Genomic DNA, 12,327 nt, shown 5'->3' with positions numbered 1-12,327 from the left:
CGGGCCCTTACTGCTTGCTTTTCTTTTGTGTGTGTTAATAGTGGGCTTTCAACTCAGGACCAGGTTGCTTTCCCTTAGCCTTTTCACTCATGGCTAACACTCTACCACTTGAGCCACATCTCCACTACTGGAGTTTGCTGATCAATTAGAAATAAGGGTCTTATAGGTTTTCCTGCCTGGACCAGCTTTGAACTGGGTCCTCGGATCTCAGCCTCCTGAGTAGCTAAGATGACAGGGGTGAGCCTGGTGCCTGGCTAGTGCCTGGTTTCCTATAAGAGGCAGTAATGGCCTGAGGAGAGAAAAGTGTTTCTCACTCCCGTGCTAACAGTAGAGAGTGGTATCGTTGGGAAAGGGACTCTTTCAGTCTTATATTAATCTCCTGGGACCCTAGTTTTAAAACAAAGACACAACTTGTAACCTTCCAGCTAGGGATATAGAATCCTAGCAGTTAACAAGATACCTTGGAAGAAGGAAATTCAAGGCAAAATCCCCAGTATTTGTACTCTCAAGACAAAACTTAAATGAAAAATTGGCTGTGTTTTTAATGATAGAAATAATGCATAGTCCCTGGAGACATTTTAGAAAATGCAAAAGATGTTAAAGAAAAGCCAAAGATATATTACCCATACACCAACAGCCCTCTGGAGCCTGTGGTTGACACTTGGTGCCATAGAAAAAGCTGGATAGCTAGTATTCACGTAGACCGTGCTTTGAATGAGGTCATTGGGCAAGGGTGGAAAGGGGGCAGAGAGACTAAGCGTTTTGTCAAAGTCTCTCCATGAGGGGACAGAAAAGCCCAAACATAGGTCCTGGGCTCTGGGATATCCTTGCTCTAGCCAGAAGCTCTGGTCCTCCCTCGTGTCTCTACTTGTCTTCCATTCCCCAGTGAAAACAAACCGGGGAAGCTGAGGAAGTTACCCCGTCTTGAACGCCTCTCAGCTGGCCATGCCTGAGTGTGGCACGTGGCCTCTGGAGATGGGGCGTGTGAAGCAGCTGGGTTACCAGCTCCAAGTCCTCCAGACGCCCTGCAAGCTGAGGTGGGAGCAGAAGGAAGGACTCTGGAGGTGGTAGGGGATCCAGAACCATTGCCCTGCAACCAGGAAAATGGGTGAAAACCTCCAAGCCTAGCCAAAGGGTAGTTGAGTGAAACTATCAGCAACATTTGTATCTTGTCCCTAGTTCTCCTCCCAAAGGAACGTGTTTGGAAATCAAGGTGGTTAGGAATGGCATTTGGGACACTGAAGCCCCCATCTGGGTAAAACAATGCCTGACAACAGGCACTGAGGCTGGCCGAGCATGGATTCTGCTACAAATCCCAGCATTTGTGGTTTTCCTTTTCCTAAAAACAAGCAGCTGTGTAGCCTAAGCAACCAGAAGAGTCATAAATTCACATTTCAAGGTAGCAACCTGGACATGCTTCATTAACCAGCAGCCCAACAATTGCTATGTGGCTGAAGCTCTTCTTTCTTAATGGGGGCATTAGCCAGCAACCCCTGTCTTTTCATAAACCCTAACGCCTGCTGCAAAGTATTGGCAGTAACATCTCCTCACGATTCCAGCCATCCTGCTCATGCTTCTGTTCATAATCTATGGTTTGCTATATAGCTCATTTGCATAGGAATGTTACCCGCTTTGTGTGACATTCTACTCATGATGCTTACTTGAAAATTATAAAGCTTTACATAGTTCAGGAGAGATCCTGACACCTGAGTTCAAGGCTAGTCTGAGCTGCATGGTGAGACTTGGATCTCAAAGCCCAACGGCTTAGGAGCTTACTCAGTAGTAAAATGCGTAGCACAAGCATACCCCTATACTGTAAAAGAAAAAAGTTGTTGAGAACATGAGTGATTGTTTATACCTGCTTAACTGTAGACTAAGGCCCAATTTTTGTAAATGACATCACCATTCCTTGATCACCCATGATGAAAACAGTCTAAGTTGGTATGTCCCTCCAAATCCTGTGTGTCTTCCCTCGGCCTCTCTCCTGTTTTCTCCTCCTGTCCCACTGCTCAACCTCCATTACTCCATGGGTAGAAGCAAAGGCTGGAGGTGGTGGACTGTGCACTCTAGTCATGGGCCCAGCTCTCCCATGGAAAATGCTGAGGTGAGATGAGGTAGAGGGTGTGTGAGGTAGGTGTACAGTGTCCTGGGGACAACATCACCTTAACTCATCCCTTCTCAACCTAACAAAGTTGGAAAACCTGGTATAAGGCTGTGTGCATACAAGCCATTCTAACTCTCCTTGCGTGCTTTCTTTTCAGTGGAATATCCTAACAATTGATTGAGAAAATTCTTGCAGGGACCTTCTCTTGGGGGAAAAGGCCATTTGACTATCCCAACACCCTTAACTCAGCTTTTCTTTTTTTTTTTTTTTTTGGTCGGCTGTGGGGGCTTATACTCTGGGCCTGGGCGCTGTCCCTCAGCTCTTCAGCTCAAGGCGAGCGCTCTACCACTTGAGCTACAGCGCCACTTCCGATTTTCTGGTGGTTTATTGGAGATAGGAGTCTCACGGTCTCTCCTGCCTGGGCTGGCTTTGAACCTCGATCCTCAGATCTCAGCCTCCTGAGTAGCTAGGATTACAGGTGTGAGCCACCAGCGCCCGGCTCAGCTTTTCTTTACCTAGGTACAAGGAGAAGGCTGTGCTAAGGAGAATCATTGTATACATTTTGATCTTAAAGAGATGCTTGCTCACTCTGGTGTTAGATTGGCAAGATGATCCACTCCTTGGATCCACTTTAGGTGGGGTGCATCCTAAGAGAATGTGTGTGTGTGTGTGTGTGTGTGTGTGTGTGTGTGTGTGTGTGTGTGTGTGTGTATGTGTGTGTGTGTGTGAGAGAGAGAGAGAGAGAAAGAGAGAGAGTGTGTGCATTGGAATTTGAACTCTAGGTATCATGATAGCTAGATGCTCTACCACTTGAAATACTTCCTGAGGCCTTTTTATGCTGGTTATTGTTTGAGATAAAATCTTGCTTTATGCTTGAGTGAGCCTGGACTGTGTTTCTTCTATTTGCGCTTCTCCACATCCCACAGGTGAATACCATCATGCCCAACCATTACTTGAGCTAGAATTTCAGAAACTTTTTGCCTAAGCTGGCCTTGAATAATGATTCCCAATCTCTGACTCCAAAGTAGATAAGATTACAAGCATGAGCCACTGTACCTAGCCTCAAGGAAGATGGAGTTGGGGGGATGAAAGCTAAAAAGGTGGCTAGTTTAGTTGAGATATGAGTGCAGAAACCGATCATGTTAATCAACTACTTATTACATGTAGCACTTATCATATGGCAATGACTTGTTCACTGGTTCTCCCTGCGTGTGTTCCGCTTCTATCCCTGACAATTCCTACCTGTGTGACTCTGAGCAGATGACTGTGCCTTACCTGCCTCAGTTTCCACAGCTACAAAAGGCAAAATAGCACCTCCAAAGAATCATTATGAAGACTGAGTTGTACATTTGACTTTACCTGTTTAGGGCCTCATATTATACCTGACTCATGGTTGCAAAAAATAAGTATTTATGAATTTTTTTTGGTCAGCATAATTTTCTATAAATTTATTGAAAGGCTTGGCTTGAAAAATTTCTTTGTCACCTGTTGAGCTGAGGATTTTTTGTGGGGGGAAGGAAATGCTTTTCTCTTATACATGTTGAAATTGAAGATAATGTGTGTTTGTGAAGAGAAATGGGAACAGACAGATGCTTTCAATATTCTGTGACAACACTGGAGGAATGTCAGGATGTGTTCTTGGAATTGTCTTCTATGTCCCATCCAAAACAGCTGGAAGCTGATTTGAATCATTCCCTGGAACTTGTAGTTGACCAGTTCTATAGCTTTCATTGTCTCACTCAAATTTCAGTGACTCTATTACCTCTGACGTTTGGCGTCTACATCCTTTGTTGGCCATGTTAGTGCTCTGTCTGAGGACATTTGTGGTTGTCACAGCCTGTCATTAATTACAGAGTCTCACTTGATATTTCAACTGGCCCTAGCTCCAGCTGGGGACAGGTAGAACCTATTTCTCTTTCTCTCACATGTCATAAACAAGAACAGCAACTATCTTCTGATTGATAGGTCTAAAATTATATTTATCCCACACTTTGAAAGTGTCATTTCTGAAAGCAAAGGTGTCGAATAGCCTTCTCTGGAGATCTTTATAAATAGCATAGATCCTCACTTGATTGGGGTGAGGAAAGTGAGGCCTTCGAGGACAATGGAATTGCTTTGGCTTCCAATATGGGAGTTATTGGAACTTTTGTTTGAATAGTGTACTGAAAGTATGACAGAATATTCCATGTAAGACATTCTATTGGAACCAAGATGTTGGGACCTGGCCAGCGATGCAGGTGTACAGAAGCCAGAAGAGACGGGTGTAAGACCAAGAACCCAGGGTCTAGGACAAGAGGGCTGCCACATTTTACCAGGCTGAGTGAGTCCAGTGAGTTGGTGTGGAGGTAAGCAGGTGAGTGAGTTTCTGCCAGTGCCACAGCAGTACCCAAACTCTAGTGGCTCAGGGTAGCATACATTTTCTGTCAACTCGTATCATTTTGTGCTGACTAGCTGAGGGTGGCTAGTCTACAAGGCACAAAGGTATTCCTCCACCATTCTGCAGGCTGGGAAGTTCAAGATCAAGGTAGTGCCTCTGGTGATGGCCTTCTGACTGTGTCTTTACAAGAGGGAAGATGGAAGAGGGCCTTCTCTGCCTGCAAGCTCTTTTTATACTGGCATCCATGTATTCATGAAGGTCAAGCCTTATGACCTGGCATCCCAAAAGGCTGTAGTTCTGGGAATTAAATTTCTAACATAGAACTGGGGGTAGAGGAGGACACACATCCAGAGCATAGCTTTTCCACAGTTCTGGAGGTCAGAAGCCTAGTAGGAGTCTCATGGGTTAAAAGAATGACTATCTCTTGGGCATCTCCCAGGCATCTGAGACTTGAAAGCTGTACTTTTGCATCCAATCCTGACTGCTTCTCCTCTGGTCTCCACAGCTCAGTACCAATCCTCTGAGGTCATCCTAACTTCTCTTTCTTGTAAGCCTCCCTCAACAAATGAAGTTGACCCTCCCTTCAAACTTACATCTCAAAACTGATTACTAGTCATTGTTGGTCCCCTGGGTTCCTGCAAAAGCATGTCATCAACTGGAGTCACCTGCTCCTGTCATGGCACACTTTGGTTTCCTCTCAGCCAAGTACCATTGCTGAAACATGCCGTACGCACCACCTCACTCTGTTATTCAGAGTAAAAGTCAAAGGCCTGAGAAGGCAGCCTGACACCCTGGTCTCCTTGTGCTCACCAGGGCAGTGCGTGATCACCACATATCAGACTCCTACCTGTCGTGGCCCGGAGTCATCCTGAGAGGCAGATTCCAGTTTCAAGTTGAGGCACTTTGTGCTTCCACCCTTCACACTCTACTTCCTCTTATGCCCATGTGGTGGTCATGAGTGTGAGTATAAGGCTGTTTTCCTGTTGGATTCAAAGAGTTCAAAGAGATTTTTTTTTTGTACAGAGGCTCCTGTTCTCCAACCCAGTGACAAGCTGAGGGCCAGTACCTTTTTCTGCTGCTTCTATATACCGTTGCGCTGGGAAATGTGCAGGCAGCTGAAAACCAGTTGCATATTTAAAAAAATTGAACTAGTATATATGTGTTTATATATGTAGAATATATGTATGTATAGATACATACACAATGCTTGTTTATGTATCTATACATACATTCACAACATGTAGCATATATTTACTCTGTATGATAGTACTAGTATATATATAGAACTACTACTACTGTATAGAGAACTATATATAGTAGAACTATATAGTAGTACCACATATAGTAGAACTATATATACCCATATATGTATACAAGTATATACACGTGCACATATATGCATGTATAGATATGCATATATACACACATGTGCCTATATGCATATGTATGCATGCATATATGTGTACACATACATACTTATATACATATATACTTGTATACATATGTGTGTATATGTAGTTCTACTAGATATAGTACTACTATATAATTCTACTATATACAGTTCTCTATACAGTAGTAGTAGTTCTATATATACTAGTTCTACTCTATATAAATAGTAAATATATGCTATATGTAGTGAATGTATATATATGTGTATATATAAACAATCATTATATATTATATATACTGTATATATATTTTTTGAGGGTGCTGATACTAGGGCTTGAACTTAGGATCCAGGGGCTAGTGATCTATTGGAGATAAGAGTCTCATAGACCTTACTGCCCTGGCTGGCTTCAAACCACTATCCTCAAATCTCAGCCTCCTGAGTAGCTGGGATGACAAATGTGAGCCACTGGCACCCCTCAAATTGAAGAAATACATTTTTAAAGTTCATGAACATGTCTGTAATCCCAGCACTCAGCAGGAGGATTGTGAATTTGAGAGCAGCGTAGACCACATGGTGAGACCCTGGCTCAGAAACTCCAAAAGGGAGGAGGAGTAATAAATGTATCAAATGATAAAGCAGTCCCATAGAAATAAAGCTGAGAACACACTTTTATTTTTGGGGATTGAATTCAGCATAACTATTGAATTCAACATAGCCAAGGGAACTGGGTAAGATATGCAACATTTCAGGATGTCAGAGTTGACAGTGAATTGATGTATTATGTCCTGCTTTTGTCTGATAGGTCATAGCTTGCGAGCAGCAGTATGATTCTTCCTATGACGCTCGATGTGACGTCTGGTCCCTGGGGATCACAGCTATTGAACTGGGGGATGGAGACCCTCCACTATTTGACATGCATCCTGTAAAGACACTCTTCAAGATCCCGAGGTAGGACACAAGATGGCGCTCTTGACTCATTAGTGTTTTGTGAACACATTGTTAGAGGGATAATAAATAGTTGGTGCACAATTCTCTCCAAATCTGAGTAAGGCTGCTGCAAAATATATTTCCTCTTGAAAAAGGAAAAAAATGGGGGGGCTGGGAGTGTAAAAAATAGGGGGAGAATGCTCCTAAAAGATAACATACCACAAGGAATAACAGGACCATGTGACAATTGCTTATTTTGCCTGAGAAGAATACGAATGCAATTTAGGATGAAGTAATCTATCTAAACATTGGTGTCTTCATTTTAATTGTATACTGTCTCTAGTATTTGTTTTTTTTTTTTGTGGGGGGAGATGAATGCATATTCATATTGCTGTGTCCGCTAAGACCAGCCTTGAAATCATTGAATGCTTTATTCTTCCTCACTTAATTTTTGACTCAATGGAAAATCTTTTTAAAAGAGGTCTGTCTGTCTGGAAGATAGTTAAATGCAAGTATGATTTCCTTGTATTCACTAGGTATCTGTAAAGAGGTTTTGGTATCTTTCTAAGGAATTGGGCAGATATATGGCCAGCTCAAGGCTCTAGATAGGGAAAGTCAAGCTATCCTGGGCAATCTCTATCTGGCCAGGGCACAGATTAATAATTTGTACTTTCCAAATGTATTTTTCAAAGAGAGGCTCTGGACAGGCTGTGAACCATTAAATGCCAGTAACAATACAAGTGTTGACCTTTCCTTATCTGCACAATCACACAGCTATTGCATCCTTTAAAAATTTCTTTTGATTGCAATTTGCATTTCTGATTAGTTCTATTTATATGCAGATGAGGCTCTCTGGTGTTCATCATCATAATGTTATCATTTTATACCTAATCCAGATGTAAGCAACCACCAAACATTATTCCAAAAATGGTTCCTACCCAATGCTGGGTTACTCTTTTTTTTTCCTTTTCCAAAATACAAAAGCAGATCATGGTGCTGTGAGCTGCAGACGCAGCTTCCAGCTTTTTAAATTAAGTCTGGTGAGCTGTTCAAACGGATGTAAGAATACAGCAGCTCAAAACAGCACTGGGTACAGTAATCATCAGGAAACAAGAAACAAGCCTGAATGATTTTGTGTGTCATAAAAGAGTCACTCTTACTTGTTTACTGCGGCCACCTAATTTCCCCAAAATCATGATTAAGATGTGATTTCTGATTAGCAAGACATATATACTTTCAGCAAGAGATCATTTTCTTAGGGAAAATTGTGCCTTTTTTGTTTAGTATTTATTTATATATAGATCAATTGTTCAAATACTTCATAAGGTGATAAATGAGACAGCTATAGTATATATGTAGTATGGTGTGTGTGTATATTTGTGCATATATATGTGTGTAGGGTGTGCATGTGTGTTTGTATGTAGTATATGTATGGGCAGTGTATGTATATATGTGGTGTGTAGGTATATGCAAGCATGTACATATCATGTTCACAATGTCTCCATAGATCCTTTATCTCCAAATAACTCCATGGAGCTTGTTTCTGTTCCGGGCCAACTCCCCAATCTCTTCTCTGTTCTTTCTTTCCTCTCAGCTCTTCCATCTTGGAAGAAGCCTTCTGACCTGGGCACAGATAACTGAGCCCTTTTCTTGCCACCTGCCTCAAAGTAATGAGACCTTACAGCCAGGCAATTGGAAGAAAAGGGTTTCTATCCCAACGGAGAAAGAGGATTCTCTCCTTCTTAACCACCGGCCTTTTGCTCCCTCTCAGTTCCAGTACAAGTGATGGATCAGATGGAAGTAGCTGGCAAATGCCAACAGCTATTGGTCAGCAGATTCTCATCGCGATTACTGGTGCTCAGCATTTGCCATTGTCACAATCCTAATGGCTGCCTTGACATTCCTGGGCAGGAAAGAGAGGCTAAAAAGAAGTAAACAAAATGTTGACATATTTATATATACTGTAAAGCTTTTCATTCATGAAAACGAAAAGTATGTTTGGCTTGTATTTTATATTTACCAAGCAAAAAATTTGCTTAAACATATCCTTCAATTTGAGTTTTCATAGTTCTCTTTGAGGAGGCATGGATAGACCAAGCATGTGCATACACACAAATATGTGTGTGATTGTGTGTGCATGTGTGAATGTGTGGATGCTATATAGTAGTTATGAACACTAACAATGTACCCTTCATGAAAGAAACTCCTTGATGGAAAATAGAGAAATTAACCATTTTTCATAGTTTGTAAAGGTACTCAAATTATTTACTTAGGTTTCATGGGAATCAAGTTCTCTATCCCTCTGTCTTGCTGTCCTATTCCTTTTTCCCTTTCTCTTCCTAATAGAGAAAAGCAAATTACAAATGAAGACAACACTTTTTTTGTTGTTGTTGGTCATGGGGCTTGAACTCTGGGCCTGGGCGCTGTCCCTCGGCTCTTCAGCTCAAGGTTAGCGCTCTACCACTTGAGCCACAGCACCATATCTGGCTTTTTCTGTTTATATGATGCTGAAGAATTGAACCCAGGGCCTCATGCATGCAAGGCAAGCGCTCTACCACTGAGCCACCCTCCCAGCTCCATGACTTATTTGAATCCATTTGGTTTCAGAATTGTTTTTACAATTTTTTTGTGTGTGTGCACCACAATGATGGGGGGGGCGTGGGGAATGTTCATTGTGATCATTGCATAGATGTGTGCAGTAAATTAGTTCACCCCTTCTACTATATGGCCATAAATACTCTCTCTCCTCTCAACTTTTTAATTTTTTTGTCCTATTTCCATGTATTTTCAGCGTTCTGGAATTCTCTTCTTTTACATCAAAGTCTATTTTAGGGTACTCTGGGATGCAGAAGAAACTGGATGGCTTTTTCCCCTGGATTTCCTCATAGATCTCTTCCTTGTTTCTTGTTGGAAATTGAAATAAATTGGTAACTTATTAAATAAGGTGGAAAACCAAACCCTTGAGTGAACCAAGGAAGAAATGACTTTTGTTTACGTGAAAGGTGAGAGCCGCAGACGTGGACAGAGGCAGTAATTCCCGGGCTGGAATTGCACTGGGAAGCAGTCTGCCGGCTCTTCCCTGTGTGCTCCTCCCACTCTTTCCTTCCTCTTGACCTTCACATTAGAAGATGACACACACAGAAATCGTGACCTGTCTTTGAAATAACGTGTGACTCAAAATCCTTCTGACATTGTGAGCACATCGAAATTATCTGCTGATTGGCAGAGCATCCACTATTTGCTGAACCTGTCAGCATGTGTCATCTTGTCTAATGCCTTTGCTCCAAAAAAGTCACCTCTCTGACTGCTGAGGCTCACTCTGCTGCTGTTCTTCTCACGGAGTTAGAAGACAGGAAGGGAAGGAAAACTGTTTCTTTGTACATCAGTACATTGGTACGTTTGACTCTCATACATATTCTTTCTTAAGGACTCTGCTAAAATTCCAAAGGCTTGGAGTATCCTGCAGGGGACTTCAATCTGTTTTGTTTTCATTTCATGGCTAGAACATCAACAATCAGTAGCATTAGGAGAAATAGACCATTATGTTGGTCTCTTGGAAGCCAGGCATTTTTCCTTAGCTTAGAGTCTTTGGCTACTGACCCATTTGGCTTCCACAGAAGGTTCAGAAAGACAGGAGCCTGTGTATGGTTATTGGACAAGCCCATTTATCTGGGGCCACGTGATAGCTGGCAGTTCATTGTTTCATGGCACACTAAACACTTCCATTTTATTCCTGGTGGGAAAAGATAGGCTGTTTGCCAGAATCCCAGCCTAAACAGCCTTTGTGGGAAGTGGGTGAGAGTGACCATCTTGGTCATCCCAACCCCAGGAACTAGAACCAGTGGCTACCCTTCCAAAGGAGGACCCCCAACCCCCTTGCAGCATACTGCTACGAAGGAATGATCATCACATCATGCTTTGGCTTGATAGCCTCATTAATCTAGATTGTTCTGGGTCACCTGTCCCAACTGTGGGTTTCCTAGAGATGCCCCAGAATCCTAACACATCGGAAAAAAATCAGAAATATATTCTCTCTCAGTTCTGGAGACTGGCAGGCTAGGGTATTGGAGTAGTAGGGCCACATTACTTTCCGAGTCCCTAGCGAAGAATATCTTCCCTCCAGCTTCTTGTGGCTCTTGGTGGTCCTGAGCTTGGGGTACCATGACTTCCATCTCTGTCTTCATTTTCCATGGAAGATATCCATGGACAAGAGATCCATCATCCATAGATATATTCCATAGATATATATGATATATATGTTTATATATAATGGATCTCTTTTATGACCTTAAAATACTGTTTTCATGAGCAAAATGCATTTCAGCTTGGTATGTCAGAAACAGACTTCTATTTCTCCCAAAACCAAGAACACGTTTTGGATCCTCTTTTCTTTCTCCTATAAAGACTTTGGATTAAGAGCCAGGATTAATTCATCTCTAGAGCATTGCCTTAATTAATTACATCTGCAATGACCCGTATTCCGAATTTAAAAAAAAATCACGTGCTTAGGTTTTGTTTTGGGAGCCACAATTCTACCCAAGAATGCCAACCAACTTCCATGTTTACCAATTCCCTGAGAAACCAACTTGCGGGGCAAAATCCAAGATAACTGATTGAATGTGGATGGAGAAAATAATGATAGCTGAACCCTTTGGAGTGCTAACTATATGTCAGGCACTGGACTGATTCATCCCTGGAGATGCAGTATGAAGCCCTGCAGGGACCAGGGCAGGTAAGTGCTGTCACTGCCCTTTTTTTCCAGATTAGAAAGGGAAGACCACAAAGCTCAGCTGCTAGTCCCCTGGTCCTGCCCCTATGGAAGAAAATTGCTGTGTGTCTGAGGGATTTTATTCTGTAGCTCATGTGCTTTGCTACTACATTGAAAAGTTAAAGCCTTTCCTTCAATTCTATTTGTTAGTTGTAAATTATGTGCTCGGCAGCAAGGGGACTGGAATATGCAGAAAGGAATAGGAGAAGGTCCCAAGCCTTCAAGATGCTTAAAGTTCGGCCTCCTTCCTGCACTCTCAATTTTAAACTGACATTGTCATCATGAAAGTTAGAGATTTTATTAGCATCACTGATTGTGTCCTTCAAGGAACTGAAGAATAGAGATCAAGAATGTTATTGTAAGTGAGTGGGACATCCCCAATGATTCATTGACTTATGATCTTAAACCCAGAAATCATTCTCTTCTCCAAACTTTTTTTTTTTTTGGGGGGGGGGGTCCGGTCGTGGGACCTGAACTCTGGGCCTGGGCGCTGTTCCTCAGTTCTTCAGCTCAAGGCCAGCACTCTACCTCTTGAGCCACAGCGTCACTTCTGGCTTTTTTTTCTGCTTATGTGTGCTGAGGAATCGAACCCAGGGCCTCATGCATGCAAGGCAAGTGCTCTACCACTGAGCCACCTTCCCAGCCCTACAAACTCTTTTTTAAAAGCAACTTATCTTCTGGCTCCTGATTTTTAAATACTTAAGACTAAGTATTTGAATGGAAGATTTGCAGAATGTATCATTCAAAGCAGAGAGGTACTT

General features: G+C 42.3%; 1 protein-coding gene across 12 annotated transcripts in view; it reads left to right on the top strand.

The window, feature by feature from the left end:
* The window catches only part of Myo3b (myosin IIIB), a 397,916-nt gene that overhangs the window by 34,631 nt on the left and 350,958 nt on the right, over positions 1 to 12,327 (top strand). For all 12 annotated transcript variants that reach the window (XR_011371567.1, XR_011371573.1, XM_070021235.1 and 9 more), the window contains exon 7: positions 6,674 to 6,819. Coding sequence is in view for 10 of the 12 variants with exons in the window: in XM_070021235.1 (XP_069877336.1) it covers positions 6,674 to 6,819 (146 nt within the window). In the remaining 2 variants the exon portion in view is untranslated. The remainder of the gene's footprint in view (positions 1 to 6,673; positions 6,820 to 12,327) is intronic.

Source organism: Dipodomys merriami, unplaced genomic scaffold (assembly GCF_024711535.1).
Source record: "Dipodomys merriami isolate MVZ:Mamm:240054 unplaced genomic scaffold, mDipMer1.0.p SCAF_1, whole genome shotgun sequence".
Lineage (NCBI taxonomy): Eukaryota > Metazoa > Chordata > Mammalia > Rodentia > Heteromyidae > Dipodomys > Dipodomys merriami.
The sequence above is the reverse complement of the archived record's forward strand: the minus strand, read 5'-3'. Positions and strand labels throughout refer to the sequence as shown.